Source organism: Heptranchias perlo, chromosome 15 (assembly GCF_035084215.1).
Source record: "Heptranchias perlo isolate sHepPer1 chromosome 15, sHepPer1.hap1, whole genome shotgun sequence".
Lineage (NCBI taxonomy): Eukaryota > Metazoa > Chordata > Chondrichthyes > Hexanchiformes > Hexanchidae > Heptranchias > Heptranchias perlo.
The window spans coordinates 10,885,234-10,905,245 of record NC_090339.1 but is presented as its reverse complement, the minus strand read 5'-3'; the positions used below and the strand labels follow the sequence as shown (position 1 = coordinate 10,905,245).

The following is a 20,012-nucleotide window of genomic DNA, read 5'->3' as shown; positions in this document are numbered from 1 at the left end:
CTTGCAAAAACAGCAGTCCGTGTTTAACAAGTACAGTGGGAAATAAAACGGGCCAAGTGGAGCAAGTGTCAGTGGGGGAGCATTTAAGGAGCAGTGATCATAGTATCATAAGGTTGAGAATAGCTTTGGAAAAGGACACGGACCACTCTAAAGTAAAAATACTCAATTGGAGGAGGGCCAATTTCAATGGGATGAGAACAGATCTGGCCCGGGTAAATTGGAATCAAAGATTGGCAGGCAAAACTGTAATTGAACAGTGGGCGGACTTTAAAGAGGAGATGGTTCAGGTACAGTCTAGGCACATTCCCACCAGGCAGAAAGGTAGGGCAACTAAAGTCAGAGCTCCCTGGATGACAAAAGAGATAGTGAGTAAGATGAAATGGAAAAAAGGGGCATATGACAGATATCAGGTTGATAATATAAGTGAGAACCAGGCAGAATATAGAAAGTTCAGAGGGGAAGTGAAAAAGGAAATAGGAGAGGCAAAGAGAGAGTATGCGAATAGACTAGCGACCAATATAAAAGGGAATCCAAAAGTCTTCTACTGGCATGTAAACAGTAAACGGGTAGTAAGAGGAGGGGTGGGGCCAATTAAGGACCATAAAGGAGATCTACTCATGGAGGCAGAGGGCATGGCTGAGGTACTAAATGAGTACTTTGCATCTGTCTTTACCAAGGAAGAAGATGCTGCCAGAGTCTCATTAAAGGAAGATATAGTTGAGATACTGGATGGGCTAAAAATTGATAAAGAACAGGTACTAGAAAGGCTAGCTGTACTTAAAGTAGATAAGTCACCTGGTCCGGATGGGATGCATCCTAGGTGGCTGAGGGAAGTAAGGGTGGAAATTGCGGAGATACTGGCCATAATCTTCCAAACATCCAAAGATATGGGGGTGGTGCCAGAGGACTGGAGAATTGCAAATGTTACACCCTTGTTCAAAAAAGGGTGTAAGGATAAACCCAGCAACTTTCCTCCAGCAACTTGCCAGTCAGTTTAACCTCCGTGGTGGGGAAACTTTTAGAAACGATAATCCGGGACAGAATTAACAGTCACTTGGACGAGTGTGGATTGAATAGCGAAAGCCAGCACGGATTTGTTAAAGGCAAATCATGTTTAATTAACTTGATAGAGCTTTTTGATGAGGTAACAGAGAGGGTAGATCAGGGCAATGCAGTAGATGTGGTGTATATGGAATTTCAAAAGGCGTTTGATAAAGTGCCGCCTAGTAGGCTTATCATCAAGATTGCGGCCCATGGAATAAAGGGGGCAATAGCAACATGGATACAGAACTGGCTAAGTGACAGGAAACAGAGAGTAGTGGTGAACAGTTGTTTTTTGGACTGGAAGGAGGTGAACAGTGGTGTTCACCAGGGGTCGGTGCTGGGACCACTGCTTTTCTTGATATATATTAATGACTTGGACTTGGGTGTACAGGGCCCAATTTCAAAAATTGCAAATAACACAAAACTTGGCAGGGAAGTAAACAATAAGGAAGATAGTGATAGATTTCAAGAGGATATAGACAGGCTGGTGGCATGGGCGGACACGTGACAGGTGAAATTTAACGCAGAAAAATGCGAAGTGATACATTTCAGTAGGAAGAACGAGGGGAAACAATATAAGCTAGAGGACACAACTCTAAAAGGGGTACAGAAACAGAGAGATCTGGGGGTATATGTGCACAAATTGTTGAAGGTGACAGGGCAGGTTGAGAAAGCAGTTAAAAAAGCATATGGGATTCTGGGCTTTATAAATAGAGGCATAGAGTACAAAAATATAGAAGTCATAATGAACCTTTATAAAGCACTGGTTTGGCCACAACCGGAGTATAGTGTCCAGTTCTGGGCACCGCAGTGCGGGAAAGATGTGAAGGCCTTAAAGAGGGTGCAGAAGAGATTTACTAGAATGATTCAACGGATAATGGGCTTTAGTTACGTGGATAGACTGGAGAAGCTTGGGTTCCTCTTGGAACAGAGAAGGTTGAGAGGAGATTTGATAGAGGTATTCAAAATCATGAAGGGTCTAGACAGTGTAGATAGAGAAAAACTGTTCCCATTGGCGGAAGAGCCAAGAACCAGAGGACATAGATTTCAGGTGATTGGCAAAAGAACCAAAGGTGACATGAGGAAAAACTTTTATACACAGCGAGTGGTTAGGATCTGGAATGCACTGCCCGAGGGGGTGGTGGAGGCAGATTCAATTATGGCCTTCAAAAGGGAACTGGATAAGTACTTGAAAAGAAAAAAAATTGCAGGGCTACGGGGATAGGGCGGGGGAGTGGGACTAGCTGGATTGCTCTTGCATAAAGCCGGCATGGACTCGATAGGCCGAATGGCCTCCTTTCGTGCTGTAACCCTTCCATGATTATACAGAAACAAAGGTGGAGTTAATGCTTTATAGCAATAGTGGCATCTGATTCGTTCAGATTTATTATGTTCTAGTTGGCAGAGATAAAGTAACATCAGATACACTGTCTCACTTTTCTTAAATTAGCTTCCATTCCTATTTTCTTTCACAAGCAAACAACCTGTTGGGAGAGGTGCAAACCCATAGTTTGTTAGCGGGGACTAGTGGGGTACCGCAGGGAATAGTGCTTGGGCCCCAGCTATTCACAATATATATCAATGATTTGGATGAGGGAACCAAATGTAATATTTCCAAGTTTGCTGATGACACAAAACTAGGTGGGATTGTGAGTTGTGAGGAGGATGCAAAGAGGCTTCAAGGCGATTTAGACAAGTTGAGTGAGTGGGCAAATACATGGCAGATGCAGTATAATGTAGATAAATGTGAAGTTATCCACTTCGGAAGGAAAAACAGAAAGGCAGAGTATTATTTAAATGGTGAAAGATTGGGAAATGTTGATGTACAAAGGGACCTGGGTGTCCTTGTACATCAGTCACTGAAAGCAAACATGCAGGTGTAGCAAGCAGTTAGGAAGGCAAATGGTATGTTGTCCTTCATTGCAAGAGGATTTGAGTACAGGAGCAAGGATGTCTTACTGCAGTTATACAGGGCCTTGGTGAGACCACACCTGGAGTATTGTGTGGAGTTTTGGTCTTCTTACCTAAGAAAGGATATACTTGCCATGAAGGGAGTGCTGCGAAGGTTCACCAGACTGATTCCTGGGATGGCAGGACTGTCATATGAGGAGAGATTGGGTCGACTTGGTCTGTATTCACTTGAGTTTAGAAGAATGAGAGGGGATCTCATTGAAACACATAAAATTCTGACAGGGCTAGACAGACTGGATGCAGGGAGGCTGTTTCCCCTTGGCTTGGGGTCCAGAACAAGGGGTCACAGTCTCAGGATATGGATTCAGCCTCAGGATTTAGGACTAAGATGAGGGGAAATTTCTTCACTCAGAGGGTGGTGAACCTGTGGAATTCTCTACCACAGAAGGCTGTGGAGGCCAAGTCACTGAATATATTTAAGAAGGAGCTAGATAGATTTCTAGACACAAAAGGCATCAAGGGGTATGGGGAGAGAGCGGGAATATGCTATTGAGATAGAGGATCAGCCATGATCATATTGAATGGAAGAGCAGGCTCAAAGGGCCAAATGTCCTACTCCTGCTCCTATTTTCTATGATTCTATGTTTCTATAAGCCATTTTATGCTTCCCTCACTGTGCGTATTTGGCCTGTTGGCAAAATGAAGCAGATTACAAGAAGTCAGGAACCCTCATACAGTATTACTTCATGGGCCACTTAGGGTGCAATCACACGATGAACTTGTGCTGCATAAATCAGGTGTTGTGTCCCAAATTGCACGACACTTCTTCCTTCAAGGAGTCCTACTCCACTTCACGTTGGTGTCAGCTCAGACCCTGACACCATATTCAGGCTACCTTAACTGCAGCGTAGGTGCCAGGTGAAAGCACTTAACACTGACACTGGTTGTAGTCTAAATGAACTCTTAGACGTGTGCAACATGTAAAGGGGGAATTTTAACTCCCTCCACCTAGCTGAAACCGAGTGGTAAGGCAGTTAAAACCAAAACCATTAACTTTTTATTTATTCTGAGAATGTGGGCATCGCTGGCAAGGCTGGCATTTTATTGCCCATCCCTAGTTGGTCTGAGAAGGTGTGGTGTGCTTTCCTCTATTTGATAAAACTGAGTGGCTTGCTGGGCCACTTCAGAGGGCAGGTAAGTGTCAACCACATTGGTTTAGCACTGGAGTCACTTGTAGGCCAGACTGGGTAAGGACAAGCAGGTTTCCTTCCCTAAAGAACATTATTGAACCAGTTGAGCTTTTACAACAATTTGGACAACTTTCTTTCTTTAACTGAATTCAAATTCTCAAACTATCACAGTGGGACTTGAATTTACATTCACTGGATTACTAGTCCAGTAACATAACCACTACACTACCAAACCCGTTCATTTACCACTTTTTTTGCCCCGTGTCTATCTTAAAGTTGGGCGGCTGAGGAACCTGCCTGACTCAGGCAGAAGACCTGATGAATTTATACTAATCGAGGTCCTGTAACGCAGGTAAAGCCCTAAAGCCATTTTCATGGGCTACTGGGTGCAGCGTCCTATTGGACCAGAAGTGGGGGCCCTCCAAAGTAATTTTAAAAAAACTTCTTTTTGTGGGGCTAGGAGCAGCAGGAGTGCACTCCCGCACGCCACAAAAATAGTTTGGGCTGCTGCTCGCCCCTGTCTATCCAATTCCCTTTTTAAAATTCTTTATGGACTCTGCGTCAGCAATAGTTTGCGGCAGAGAATTCTAGCCACCTTCTGTATAACAACATTTTTCTCACCTCTCGTTTGTGGATTAACTTGTTACCCATTCGCTCACCAGTAGAAACAACCTATCGCCACTGACATTATCTCGAAGCTATCGGGCTATGTCTTAACCCAGTGAGGGATGGATTATCCACCCACCAATCCTCCTGCGTCTGATTCATTTTCAATGTCTGGAGGTTGGTTGAGGGCAACATATGACTCATGGTGGTGTTCCACATGTAGAATCAAAAGAACATTTTTAGCTAAAGGTCAATGTGTGATTTATAAATGCATTGCTTTCAGTTTTAAATAATTTATTAGTTTGGATTTTCAGTCCTTTTTTTAATGCTTCAGATGTTCTTGAATGCAACGTGTTATGAATATGAATTAAGACACGCATTTTATACAGTTAAAAGTACTACAAGCTTCCTTTGGCTCAAAATGGTACTTTGATTGGACATAAATACTGAAAATAGCAATAAAAGTGAATTGAAAAATAAGTGGATTAGAAATCTTAAAGGCAGCTATGGTTACACTAATACATGAAAAGGGAACAATCCAATGCACTGCTTGTTATACAAAACTAATATCTCTCCTCAGTGCTGAATATAAAATATTGGCCAAGCTCCTAGATACTAGATGCAGTTATCCCCAGATTGGTCCATACAGAATATGGGGCAGCTTTCTCAAGGGATTATAGGGGCAGATTCTAACCCCTCCCCACACCCGCTGGGAATGATGCGGGTGGGGGGGTTACGATAGTGAGGGAGGGTCACGCAGCACTCCCAATGCGTTGCCACCCCCCACCATCTTAACTTACCTGAGAACAGGAATGGGAGGGCCGCCCGCTCCCTGCCGGCCGGGGGCCTACTTTACATTGGAAAGTCTCAGCCCGTGACTTCATCGGCATCATAACGGCATTTTAACTTCTGGACTCGGGAGGTCCATACGAGGCCAACCTCGATAGCCTCTCCATGGCGGAAGTTGCGGAGTGGCCAGAAGAGGCCGAGATAAGTTTAAAAATGTAACTTTTCTGTGGGATCCTTGTGGCCTGGAGGAGCAGGACTGCGCCCCTGGGCCCCACAAGGAGTCCTTGGGCCTTCCCAGCCCAGACTTTGCTTCTCCTTCCCAGTGCAGGTATCAACTGCCAACCTCCCCCTTCCCCCTCCCAAGCACTAACTTTATGTTCCCTTGGGTCCCCAGCATCCTCGGGCTCCCGCCCGCCGGACTTGACGTCACTCCTGCCGGTCTCAGGTTTGAGACTGTCTGCTTTATTCAAATGAGGTCTGGGAGTTATAATGGCCCTTCCTGCCCTGTACTGACTGCGCCCCCATTAAAATCGACCCTTATACCACACCCTCTTCAGTGTGCACCAACACTGCAATAGCGACAGCACTGCAATAGAGTCAACTCTGCAATAGAGCCAACTCTGCAAACACCGCAATAACACCAACACCACAATGGCACAAACACCACAATGGCACAAACACCACAATAACACTAACACCGCAATGGCACCAACACCACAATGACACCAACACCGCAATGGCACCAACACCGCAATGGCACCAACACCACAATAACACTAACACCACAATGGCACCAACACCACAATGACACCAACACCGCAATGGCACCAACACCGCAATGGCACCAACACCACAACGGCACCAACACCGCAATGGCACAAACACCACAATAACACCAACACCGCAATGGCACAAACACCACAATAACACCAACACCACAATGGCACCAACACCACAATGACACCAACACCGCAATGGCACCAACACCGCAATGGCACCAACACCACAACGGCACCAACACCGCAATGGCACCAACACCGCAATGGCACCAACACCACAATGACACCAACACCACAATAACACCAACACCACAATGGCACCAACACCACAATGACACCAACACCGCAATGGCACCAACACCACAACGGCACCAACACCGCAATGGCACAAACACCACAATGGCACAAACACCGCAATGGCACAAACACCACAATAACACCAACACCACAACGGCACCAACACCGCAATGGCACCAACAACGCAATGGCACAAACACCGTAATGGCACAAACACCGCAATGGCACCAAGACCGCAATAACACAAACACCACAATGGCACAAACACCACAATGGCACCAACACCACAATGGCACTAACACCACAATGGCACCAACACCACAATAACACAAACACCGTAATGGCACCAACACCACAATGGCACCAACACCACAATAACACAAACACCGTAATGGCACCAACACTACAATGGCACCAACACCACAATAACACCAACACCACAATGGCACAAACACCACAATGACACTAACACCACAATGGCACCAACACCACAACGGCACCAACACCACAATAACACTAACACCACAATGGCACAAACACCACAATGACACTAACACCACAATGGCACCAACACCACAATAACACAAACACCGTAATGGCACCAACACCACAATGGCACCAACACCGCAATGGCACAAACACCACAATGGCACCAACACCGCAATGGCACCAACACCGCAATGGCACAAACACCACAATGGCACCAACACCGCAATGGCACCAACACCGCAATGGCACCAACACCATAATGGGAACATTGCGCCTTCCCAGTGCTCTCCTTGAATCATGAATACTCTCTTGATATCCCTCCCATATCCCTCCCACTCTGTCTTTGAAATCTCCTGTAACCCCATCTCTTTGAGCATGATTTCAATTACTTCCTTTAATTCTCCCCACAAAGGCTCTGGTTCTTCCTTTCTTCAGTGAAATGTCTTGGGATGTTTTTCCCATGTTAAAGCTGCTAATTAAATGCAAGTTGTTGTTGGCCATGGAGCATCACGGTTTTGAATTGAAATAATTGAGGTGGGTTGATAGCGGTGGTGAAATGCATACAAGGTCTTGCATCTCACTCGTCCATGTTACACTTCAAATGTCACATACTTGCATGTTAAATTATTAAACAACAGAAAGCCAGTCAGTCCCTGCTGGTGTCTTCAGTACTTGATAGCCTGGCCCCTCTCCAAGGACAGGCCCCGGCAGCTTACAAGCAGCTGTCAATCTTCGGAAACTTCCCTCTGTAATTAGACTCTTACTGACCTCACTATGCCTTACTTAGACACCTCGCAACACAGAGGAGTAATTGGGAAGTAAAGCTAAAGGGCCTGGTTAAAGACTGCTCCAGCACAGCAGCTAAACACTGGAACAGTACTCTACTCCCCCAAACTACCAGTCAACAATGTCACAGGAGATCAGCTAGTTTTTATCAGTGTCACAAACCCTCAAGTTCCATCATGGTTTATTAATATTGTTTAGAGTTCAAAGTTTAGTTATAGGTTTAATTTCAGGTAAAAAGTTTTCATTTTCCACATTGATGCAGGTTAATTATAGCTTCATGATGGTATATGGAATTACGAACATATGATCAATGATGGAGAGAAAAAGACCCTCTGTTCCATCCAGCCTGTCCCACACAACTGCGATGCCTTGTACATCACAATATATATACTGCCCACACCTCCCGCAAGCCATGTGATCTCCTGGAAGTGACAAAAAAAAATAAAAACCCAGGCCAATTATGGAAAAAAAAATCTTTAAGCAATCAAAACTAGTCCAGGAGACCCACTCCGGCCCTGATTAATGTCATACAGTACCTACCTTTTGTACAAGGTGATCTCCACCCCTGCCAAAATCAGGTGCAGCTCTCACTTGAAAGAATTTAGCAAATCATTGTTCACCACATGAGCCGGCAGCTTGTTCCAGAGGTCCACTATTCTCTGGGTAAAGAACCATCTCCTGACATCGAACCTAGATCTTACCTTACACAACTTGAGATTGTGACCCCTGGTCCTCCCTACCCTAAATTAAAACGATAGGCTGTAATTGGGGTCGAATTCCTCACAATGCTGCTGCCCTACCACAGATGATCAAGTTAGCTTTGGGTCATTAATCATCCCTCCAGAAATGTCTTTGTTCTGTGTTTGAGTCAATGGCCACTCACTAGTGTGTACCCCACAGATAATATCACACCGCACGAGGAAAAAAATGCCTTGTCTCACTGTACTTGTCAACATAGTCACAGATGTAAAAGTAAATACATTCAAATTCTGACCCACTGTCAAATATTTTGCGTGGCACGTTCATCAGAAAGTGAAAAGAGAAAGGACAGATCAACTTCATCAGAAGTTCTGACCAATGGTCTTAATCCAAAGCATGACCTTGACTTTTCTCTTTTCAGATGCTGACTGACTTGCTCTGTGTTTCCTTTGTGTGGCTCAGTGGTATCACTCTCGTCAGAAGATTGTGGGTTCAAGTCCCACTCCAGGAACTTGAGCACAAAATCGAGGCTGGCTCTCCAGTGCACTACTGTGGGAGTGCGGCAGTGTTGGAGGTGCCGTCTTTTAGATTAGTTGTTAAACCACGGCACTATTTCTCCCCGGTCCTAGCCAATATTTAACCCCCAACCAATGTCATTAAAACAGATTATCTGGTCATTAGCTCATTGCTGTTTGTGGAACCTTACTGTGTGCAAATTGGCTGCCATGTTTCCTACATTACAACAGTGACTATACTTCAAAAGTACTTCATTAGCTGTAAAGTGCTTTGGGACGTCCAGAGGTTGTGAAAGACGCTATATAAATGCAAGTCTTTCTTTTTTTTCTTTCTTTCCAGCACCTTCTGTTTAGTTATTTCAGATTTCCAGCACTTATCTTTTTCCCATTATAAATAGTTTATTATTTGCATAGCATAACTAATTAGTGTTCTTGTATAAAATGGCAGAATCAAAGGAATTAGATTCCGTTACATGGGGAAGTAACGCTGAGCATTTCATGGGATGGAAAAGTTAGTCAGGGGATGTTGAATTTTATTTTACAAGCCTCCATTTGCCAGTTTTTTTTTTCTGATTGGGTATCATCATACCAAAGCATTAGACGTTATCAGTTAAAGGAATAAGCGTCACTAATGGAAAGTCACTAAATTTGAGTATGATCGGCAAAAACTATTGCTTAGTTTTCATATCCCTGGTTCCCTTTCTCATTAAGTAATTCATCAGATTCTGAAATGGGTCCAGCCCGGTGTATAGCTCTGTGATGTTTATTGAGGCACTGAGTTTTTTTTTAAAAGTACCCTTTTGAAAGGAAGGAACCTTCTGGAAGAAGACAAGCTGGCTCATCAGATTACTCCACAAGCTAATATATTTGGAAAGTGACCAAATCCAGATCAATCCAGCTTTCCTATCAGCAGGAAATTGCTTTGTATCCATTCTTACATCCCCACAATTAGTGCTCAAAAATTCTTTTCAAATTGTGTTTTCAAAAAGAAATGTACTGCCATTTTTAATCAAAAATAAAAGTCAAATCGTACTAACACTTTCAAGGCCTCACCACAGATTACACATCTAATACCAGGAATGCCCTCTGAACTTAAGAATTTTCAAGTGAGCAAGAGAAACCTTTGTGAGGTTTGTGAGACTAAAGCAGAGACCATGTCAATATTTAAGAATAGGTTAGGTGGGTGGTTGAAGGAAAGGGGAAATAAAAGGCAAGGGGAGCAAAGCAGAGACATGGGATTAGGACGACTGCTCATGAAGAGGATAAACACCTATATGGATCGGTTGGGCTGAATGACCTGTTTCTGTATGATTCCATGTAAGATACTTTTTAATCGATTTCCTTTTTTCTTCGGCATAAAACTCACCCTACAGCTGAATGTATGGCTTTATTGAGTAGGCCAGGTAACAATTTCTATATTCCACACTGGACATGTACTACTGGGGATCCATATCTTATTGGTCAGATTCTCACCAGGTCTATAGAGTTGTAGACATGTGGAATAAGCAACCCATCAAATTAAGTCCTTGGGCACCAGAATGGGTTTTAAGCAAAGAAGGATCAAATACTCTTTGGCCTCTTTCCATTGAGACCATGTGATTGTCATTAGTGAAACAAAACTGGTCAGGGTTGATCAATCCTATTATGTAAGGTTGATATTCTGGGGTTTCTACTCCATTACTTTCGTGGGCCAGGAAGAACCTTCACAGCTTTGTCTTCTGAGGAGTTTTATTCCCAGCTATTCTACTCCTGCAAGAGAGTTGTGAGAGCCCATGTCTGTTGGAAGAAGTGAATTTTTGGAATAGCTGAAATACTATGGGTATGGTAGCATAGTGGTTATGTTACTGGACTAGTAATCTAAAGGCCTGGACTAAAATCCAGAGTCACGAGTTCAAATCCCGCCACGGCAGCTGGTGAATTTAAATTCAATTAATTAATTAAATAAAATCTGGAATTAAAATACTAGTATCAGTAATGATGGCCGTAAAAACCCATCTAGTTCACTAATGCCCTTTAGGGAAGGAAACCTGCTGTCCTTACCCAGTCTGGCCGATATGTGACTCCAGACCCACAGCAATGTGGTTGATTCTTAAATTGTCCTCTGAAATGGCCGAGCAAGCCACTCAGTTGTAAAATCTCGCTACGAAAAGTCATAATAAGAATAAAACCGGACGGACCACTAGGCACGGACACGACAACAGCAAACCAAGCCCAGTCGACCCTGCAAGGTCCTCCTTACGAACATCTGGGAACTTGTGCCAAAATTGGGAGAGCTGTCCCACAGACTAGTCAAGCAACAGCCTGACATAGCCATAGTCACAGAATCATACCTTTCAGCCAACGTCCCAGACTCTTCCATCACCATCCCTGGGTATGTCCTGTCCCACCGGCAGGACAGACCCACCAGAGGTGGCGGTACAGTGATATACAGTCAGGAGGGAGTGGCCCTGGGAGTCCTCAACATTGACTCTGGATCCCATGAAATCTCATGGTATCAGGTCAAACATGGGCAAGGAAACCTCCTGCTGATTACCACCTACCGTCCTCCCTCAGCTGATGAATCAGTCCTCCTCCATGTTGAGGAAGCACTGAGGGTAGCAAGGGCACAAAATGTACTCTGGGTGGGGGACTTCAATGTCCATCACCAAGAGTGGCTCGGTCGCACCACTACTGACCAAGCTGGCCTAGTCCTGAAGGACATAGCTGCCAGACTGGGCCTGCGGCAGGTGGTGAGCGAACCAACACGAGGGAAAAACTTACTTGACCTCGTCCTCACCAATCCACCTGTCGCAAATGCATCTGTGCATGACAGTATTGGTAGGAGTGACCACCGCACCGTCCTTGTGGAGATGAAGTCCTGTCTTCGCACTGAGGACACCATCCAACGTGTTGTGTGGCACTACCACCGTGCTAAATGGGATAGATTCAGAACAGATCTAGCAGCTCAAAACTGGGCATCCATGAGGCGCTGTGGGCCATCAGCAGCAGCAGAATTGTATTCCAGCACAATCTGTAACCTCATGGCCCGGCATATTCCTCACTCTACCATTACCAACAAGCCAGGGGATCAACCCTGGTTCAATGAGGAGTGCAGAAGAGCATGCCAGGAGCAGCACCAGGGCGTACCTAAAAATGAGGTGCGAACCTGGTGAAGCTACAACTCAGGACTGCATGCATGCTAAACAGCGGAAGCAATATGCTATAGATAGAGCTAAGCGATTCCACAACCAACGGATCAGATCAAAGCTCTGCAGTCCTGCCACATCCAGTCGTGAATGGTGGTGGACAATTAAACAACTAACGGGAGGAGGAGGCTCTGTAAACATCCCCATCCTCAATGATGGCAGAGTCCAGCACGTGAGTGCAAAAGACAAGGCTGAAGCGTTTGCAACCATCTTCAGCCAGAAGTGCCGAGTGGATGATCCATCTCAGCCTCCTCCCGATATCCCCACCATCACGGAAGCCAGTCTTCGGCCAATTCGATTCACTCCACGTGATATCAAGAAACGGCTGAGTGCACTGGATACAGCAAAGGCTATGGGCCCCGACAACATCCCAGCTGTAGTGCTGAAGACTTGTGCTCCAGAACTAGCTGCGCCTCTAGCCAAGCTGTTCCAGTACAGCTACAACACTGGCATCTACCCGACAATGTGGAAAATTGCCCAGGTATGTCCTGTCCACAAAAAGCAGGACAAATCCAATCCGGCCAATTACCACCCCATCAGTCTACTCTCAATCATCAGCAAAGTGATGGAAGGTGTCGTCGACAGTGCTATCAAGCGGCACTTACTCACCAATAACCTGCTCACCGATGCTCAGTTTGGGTTCCGCCAGGACCACTCGGCTCCAGACCTCATTACAGCCTTGGTCCAAACATGGACAAAAGAGCTGAATTCCAGAGGTGAGGTGAGAGTGACTGCCCTTGACATCAAGGCAGCATTTGACCGAGTATGGCACCAAGGAGCCCTAGTAAAATTGAAGTCAATGGGAATCAGGGGGAAAACTCTCCAGTGGCTGGAGTCATACCTAGCACAAAGTAAGATGGTAGTGGTTGTTGGAGGCCAATCATCTCAGCCCCAGGACATTGCTGCAGGAGTTCCTCAGGGCAGTGTCCTAGGCCCAACCATCTTCAGCTGCTTCATCAATGACCTTCCCTCCATTATAAGGTCAGAAATGGGGATGTTCGCTGATGACTGCACAGTGTTCAGTTCCATTCGCAACCCCTCAAATAATGAAGCAGTCCGAGCCCGCATGCAGCAAGACCTGGAAAACATCCAGGCTTGGGCTCATAAGTGGCAAGTAACATTCGCGCCAGATAAGTGCCAGGCAATGACCATCTCCAACAAGAGAGAGTCTCACCACCTCCCTTAGACATTCAACGGCATTACCATCGCCGAATCCCCCACCATCAACATCCTGGGGGTCATCATTGACCAGAAACTTAACTGGACCAGCCATATAAATACTGTGGCTACGAGAGCAGGTCAGAGGCTGGGTATTCTGCGGCGAGTGACTCACCTCCTGACTCCCCAAAGCCTTTCCACCATCTACAAGGCACAAGTCAGGAGTGTGATGGAATACTCTCCACTTGCTTGGATGAGTGCAGCTCCAACAACACTCAAGAAGCTCGACACCATCCAAGATAAAGCAGCCCGCTTGATTGGCACCCCATCCACCACCCTAAACATTCACTCCCTTCACCACCGGCGCACTGTGGCTGCAGTGTGTGCCATCCACAGGATGCACTGCAGCAACTCGCCAAGGCTTCTTCGACAGCACCTCCCAAACCCGCGACCTCTACCATCTAGAAGGACAAGAGCAGCAGGCACATGGGAACAACACCACCTGCACGTTCCCCTCCAAGTCACACACCATCCTGACTTGGAAATATATCGCCGTTCCTTCATTGTCGTTGGGTCAAAATCCTGGAACTCCCTTCCTAACAGCACTGTGGGAGAACCGTCACCACACGGACTGCAGCGGTTCAAGAAGGCGGCTCACCACCACCTTCTCAAGGGCAATTAGGGATGGGCAATAAATGCTGGCCTCGCCAGCGACGCCCACATCACATGAACCAATTAAAAAAAAATAGCCTTTTCTCGTTCCATATTTCATTTTAATCCTGAAATGACATCATGGGATACTAGCGTGCACACACTTAACAGATCTGTGTGAAATTCCTCTCTCTGCTACTTTAGCCCAGGGGCTAAACCATTAACTTTCAACAGGTTAACGTGTCTGCTAGAGTAAGAGAGAGAAGAATTTCAGACAAATACGTACCCTGATATCCCACAGTGTAATATCAGGACTTATGTTCTTAAGGACAATGTTGTGCTCAAAATGTCCACGTTGTGACGTAAATCAACAGATTGTTTTCTATATCTTTCTACAGTATTATTGGGCCTGTCTTTGGTAGCTTTGAAACTGCAATGGTTTTAATCTCAACAAATTATATTCTGATCAGTGTAATATTTTGGCACATCAGACAGCTGTATCCTGTACTTATATCACATGATTTTAAAGAGTGCGTGGCATGGCATTACTCACTCACCAGCGTGACAGTTTTGACATACAAGAAAGTGACTGCTCGCTGTCTGTCTTCATATTGATGAACTTTCTCAGAATTTAATGCAAAGTCAAGATTATGTTTTGACAAATAATATTATCCGTTCAGCAATTTATAGTAAAAGAGGTTTGTTACTTCTTTGTCCCAGAATTATTTAGTTTATTTTATAATTTGGAGTGAATTTTGTGCTCATCAGGTTGTCACACCGTTTGCATCCTGTTGGAACATCAAGCACTCCAAAGTCAGCTGAAGGGTAACTATGGCACCAGTATGAAGTGGTTTAGCTTTGCACTGACGCTGCATTTCTGGTGTAAATGTGGCCTGAATCCAGAGTCAGGGCTCAATCGGACATCAGAGTGAAGAGCAGTGAGACCGCCTGGAGGAGGTAATCTCACTTCACTTCGGGCCTTGACACCCAACCTACGCTTCACAAGTGTAGCATTGGTGCAAAGCCGAAACAGCTTTGTGCTGACAGTCAACTTGTAGTGTGAATGCACTGCCAGACTTCTTCAATTCTCTCCTAACGATAACAGCGAGTTCGCGGGGCCTGCCTTTATTAATGCATAATAAACCCAGCAATTTGTGGCGAGGAAGAGATACACCGAGAGTTCGGATTCGCCACAAATTGCTGGACGATTTGTGCCATTCTGCCATTAGCCTCGCAAAACCGAAAAAATTACCTTCTCGCCTCTCTGTGGTGTGTCGTGAAATTGCTGGATTTGCGCCGTTATTACAAATTAATCTCGCTGCAGTCATTTGGGGCTGGTAATTCATGTCGTTAGGACACTGTTAGTGACGTGATTTATGGTCCTGACATGAAACTCAACGTTGGAGGCCCAGAACGGGAACAATTGAAACAGTTGAATCTCACTCCCGCAGGTAGTAAATTGTTGCTAAAGGTTTTTCAATTTAAAATTTGAAATGTTTTAATTTTTTTCTTACTTTACCTTTCTGTCTCTCTTTTTCCTCTCTCTTTCTTTCCCTCCTTTAATTTCTCTTATTCTATCTAATTTGACTCTAATTCACCCTCCGTCGTTCCCTCTGTTTCTTTCTCTATCCTTTTGCTTCATTGGTTAAGGAGATAGACCATTGGACCTGACATTCAGGAGGTCCCAGATGTCCCATTGACCTCTTTGTGCCGTTATCAATTCCCATTTCCAGTCATTTTTGACACAAAAATATTACGATCTGATGGGTAAGGGAAAAATCCAATTCACGGCACTCGCTGCAAGATGCCCTGCTCCAGCAATTTCTGAGCCAGTGTGTCTTGATGTAAACTTCAATGAATCTCCCCTACTTCAACAGCGCCAAGTTTTCTAGTTCCCACCCTAGTCAACCTTGTGACTTGATTGAAATTGCTAATCCAGTGCCAGTCAATGCCTAAATCAGCGCAGTTCTGTGCTGTAGAACAATACCTGCTTGGAACTGGGTGGAAGCTGCTTAAGTATTTTCAATTGGGATGCATAGAGTTAGACGAATGGGGGAAGATCTTATCTGTCAGTCTTTTAGGAATTAAAACTCCAGCCAGAGATGAAAGACTAGACTTCCAAAATACTGCAGTTACTCTAAGACCCAGTAGTATCTCCTGGATTTAGAAATCATTACAGAGGATTATTCAGTCGGTTTTCTGGATAAAGAAGATCTAGTTGACCATCTTAAATATAAAACTGTTATATTGATATGGGTTCTTTTCTTTTAATAAACGAGTTAAGCAGATACTTAAAACAGGAATACAAGTTAAGAAAGTTTTAACGTAATTGATAATGCCAATTGTATCGATAAGATAAGTTACATTTATTTCTCAAATGGTGCAATTAATATTATGTAAATGTCTCTTTTAGAATAATAGCTTGCTCTATGAGTATGAAACGATATGTGGAGGCAAATATCTCTCAGAAATCTCACACTACAATCAAATACTTCATGAAGATGTGGAGCAGTGTGAGTGAGACCCTCATCTTTATTTTCCTCGGTGTTTCCACTATTGGGGACAAGCACGAATGGAGCTGGCCCTTTGTATGTTTCACAATGATATTTTGCCTTGTCTGGAGAGCAGTTGGTAATTAGAATTTATTTTCTCTCTCTCTCTTTTCAATAACTTGCTCATCCTTCCCCCCCCCCCCTTTCCTCACCTATGTGCATCCCATAATATTCCCCAGCCAAGAAGGGCACGCAGATGGCTTGGCAATGAAACTAAGACATTTCGGGGGTGACCTTTAAGAGGAATGAGAGATAGGGTTGCCAACTCTGGTTGGTCGTATTCCTGGAGGTTTCATCACATGACCTCCAGCCTCCAACTGCCCTGCCTAGTCAAATAGCCGTTTTTCCCATCTCTCATATTTTTATAACTAATAAGGAAAAGTGGTAAAAAAAATGAAAAAAATATACATTTCTTTTTAATGCCCCTATGATTTTTCTCCTGTGTTGCTCGCAGCAATGTCTAGGAGATTAACCTTTAATTTCTGGAGACTCCAGGACAATCCTGGAGGGTTGGCAACCCTAATGAAAGAGCAGCATGGAGATAAGAAAGCCGCTGATTTTCCTTTTCTCCGCGTGTTGAAATGCCAATCCTGTCCCCATTGCCTCGCTTCTTGTGGCATTATCCAGATTGGGATCTCACCGTGGGGATAATCATGGGTTTCGATCCCATACCCCACCAGTCTGAGGCAGACGGGCGCCATAATGCTCTGCCAACACAATGCTCCCTTCAGAACGGAATCATTTTCTCTCAAGTGCTGATTTTCTTTCACTCATTATAGTGTGTATGAATTTGTACTCTACAAATTGTAATCCTAAAATAATTGGCAAGATCTAACCAGTGAATTACATTCTTTTTTATAAATACATATTTTAACAGCATTCTGTAGAGGGAACAAAAAGGTTTAGCAGCCAAGAAGATTAATATGTGAGTATGAGCTCAAAAAGACAGAGTTTATATCATGAGATAAATTTTGTGAGGGATCACCAGGAGATCAGGACTGCTGCAGATGGAGCAAAAGATCCCACCCCCAGGCCTCCCCCCACCTCCACGCCCAACCTCCAAGGGCTGTCAAACAAGACTTTATGCAGAGTGTGGAGACTCACAAAGTTTTACCATCATAACTCAACTTGCACAGGACAATGTGTGAAGCAAACCTGTTCTCTGATTAGGCACAAATTTACAATTATCTTACCGTGACATTCAGGCAACTTTTAGGATTGGGAAGCTACAGCATGTTTGGTCGAATCAGTTATAATGCTTTTCCTAATGTCAAATTTAATTGAAAAGGCATGTTGAGGAAACTCAATTTTCAAAAACCAGATAACAAGAGCCTGTTCCTCGGAAGATAATCAAACTGCATTTTAGGGACCAATGAAAGAAAAAGAATTTTGTTTTCTCAATTTTATCATCCTCAGGTTTTCTAGTAGTACAAAGCTAGTAACGGATTTTTTTTTGTTTTTATTGCAGGTGTCATTGTCCTGACATTTATCGTGAATAAGTTCCGTGTGAATGTAGTCACGAGAAAGGATCAGTTCATCATTGCCTACGGTGGATTGCGAGGGGCAATCTGTTTCTCCCTTGTTTTCTTACTTCCAAATTTCCCTCAGAAGAAACTCTTCACCACAGCTACAATAGTGGTCATCTTTTTTACAGTCTTTGTTCAGGTAAGCAGGAATTTTGTACTAATGTCGTGCCATTAAATATGTTCTGTTTGCCACCTTGACTTTAGAAATATTTGTGATCCCTACTGCTGTGACGTCACATGGGGCATGGCCAATTCACCATAGCAACAGTGGGTGTCATTCTCAATTACTTGGTTCTGTACATCTCCCACAAACAAGCATGTATATTAAACTTTGACCCTCGCGGCTGCAGTGTATTCATTGCTTTCCTTGGCCAGCCCATTTTTAAAGCCCTCAGCTCATACGCAGGGATGGTGAAAAATCCCCCAATATTACAGCAATCACAATTAGCAACAAAAAGTTTATTAAGGGAATTCAAAGAAAGTACTGTCGGAGGTGCCGTCTTTCGGATGAAAGTTTAAACTGCCCTCTAAGGTGGACGTAAAAGATCCCATGGCAATTCTCCCCGCTGTCCTGGCCAACATTTATCCCTCAATCAACATCACTAAAACAGATTAAATGGTCATTGCTGTTTGCGGGATCTTGCTGTGCGCAAATTGGCTGCCACATTTCCTACATGACTACACTTCAAAAGTACTTAATTGGCTGTAAAGTGCTTTGGAATGTGCTGAGGTCATGAAAGGCGTTATATAAATGCAAGCTAAGTACAATAAATTTCACCAGCTAATTACAAACAAGAAAGGTCACCTGGCCCACTTTAGCCCAGAAAGAAAAAACTTAAGTTCCACCATCACAGCTTGGAACTGGGGTCTTTAATGGTTAAGATTTCCACTTCCATACTGCTGTAGAAGTCTATTCAAAGTGTTGGTTATTCTTTATATGAAGAGCCTCTTCCTGACATCGGCACTAATGTACTTTTCAGTGATTTGAATATATGCTTCCTTGCCCTACTGTCATGGCTTACTCTGAATAATATTCCAGATAGATCTTTTCGATACTGCTTCATATCTTCTATACAGTTTCTCCCACTGTTCCAACGATAAGGCTAATCTGGATCACTAGTTCAAGGGAAAGAAAGAACTCCTATTTATACTCCATTTTATGATGCCCTCTGGATGTCCTAAAGGGCTTTACAATCAATGGATTACTTTTGAAATGCATTCACTGTTGTCATGTGACTATAACAGCCACAGCAGTCGATTCTCGTCTTCACCAGCCTGGGTGGTAATCTGGGGGAGCAGAATGCCAGCCTGTTATAAAACCTGCTCAGTTTTCATTCCATGGGATGTCTCCCCTTATAGTTCAATCTTCTGATACTGGGGATCAATTTTTGGTTCTTCTCTGCACTGCCTGCATGATTCAGGAAAGACTGAACAGATGGGGCTTTTTTCTCTACAAAAGAGAAGGCTGAGTGGTGACCTAGTAGATGTATTTAAAATTATGAAGGGGTATGATAGGGTAGATGTAGAGATGTTTCCACTTGTGAGGGAATCCAAAACTAGGGGCCATAAATATAAGATAGCCACTAATAAATCCAATAAAGAATTCAGGAGACACTTCTTTACTCAGAGAGTGGTTAGAATGTTACCACATGGAGTACTTGAGGCGAATAGCATAGATGCGTTTAAGGGGAAGCTCGATAAGCACATGAGAAAGAAAGGAATAGAACAATATGCTGATAGGGTTAGATGAATAGGGTGGGAAGAGGATTGTATGGTGCATAAACACCGGCATAGACCAGTTGGGCCGAATGGCATGATTCTGTGCTGTAAATTCC

The 20,012-nt window shown here is 44.1% G+C and overlaps 1 protein-coding gene across 1 annotated transcript in view; it reads left to right on the top strand.

Annotated features, from left to right (window-relative positions):
* LOC137332685 (sodium/hydrogen exchanger 2-like) overlaps positions 1-20,012 on the top strand; it is a 148,554-nt gene that overhangs the window by 37,615 nt on the left and 90,927 nt on the right. The window contains exons 4-5 of the mRNA XM_067996632.1: positions 16,513-16,730; positions 18,120-18,316. Coding sequence (XP_067852733.1) covers positions 16,513-16,730; positions 18,120-18,316 — 415 coding nt within the window. The remainder of the gene's footprint in view (positions 1-16,512; positions 16,731-18,119; positions 18,317-20,012) is intronic.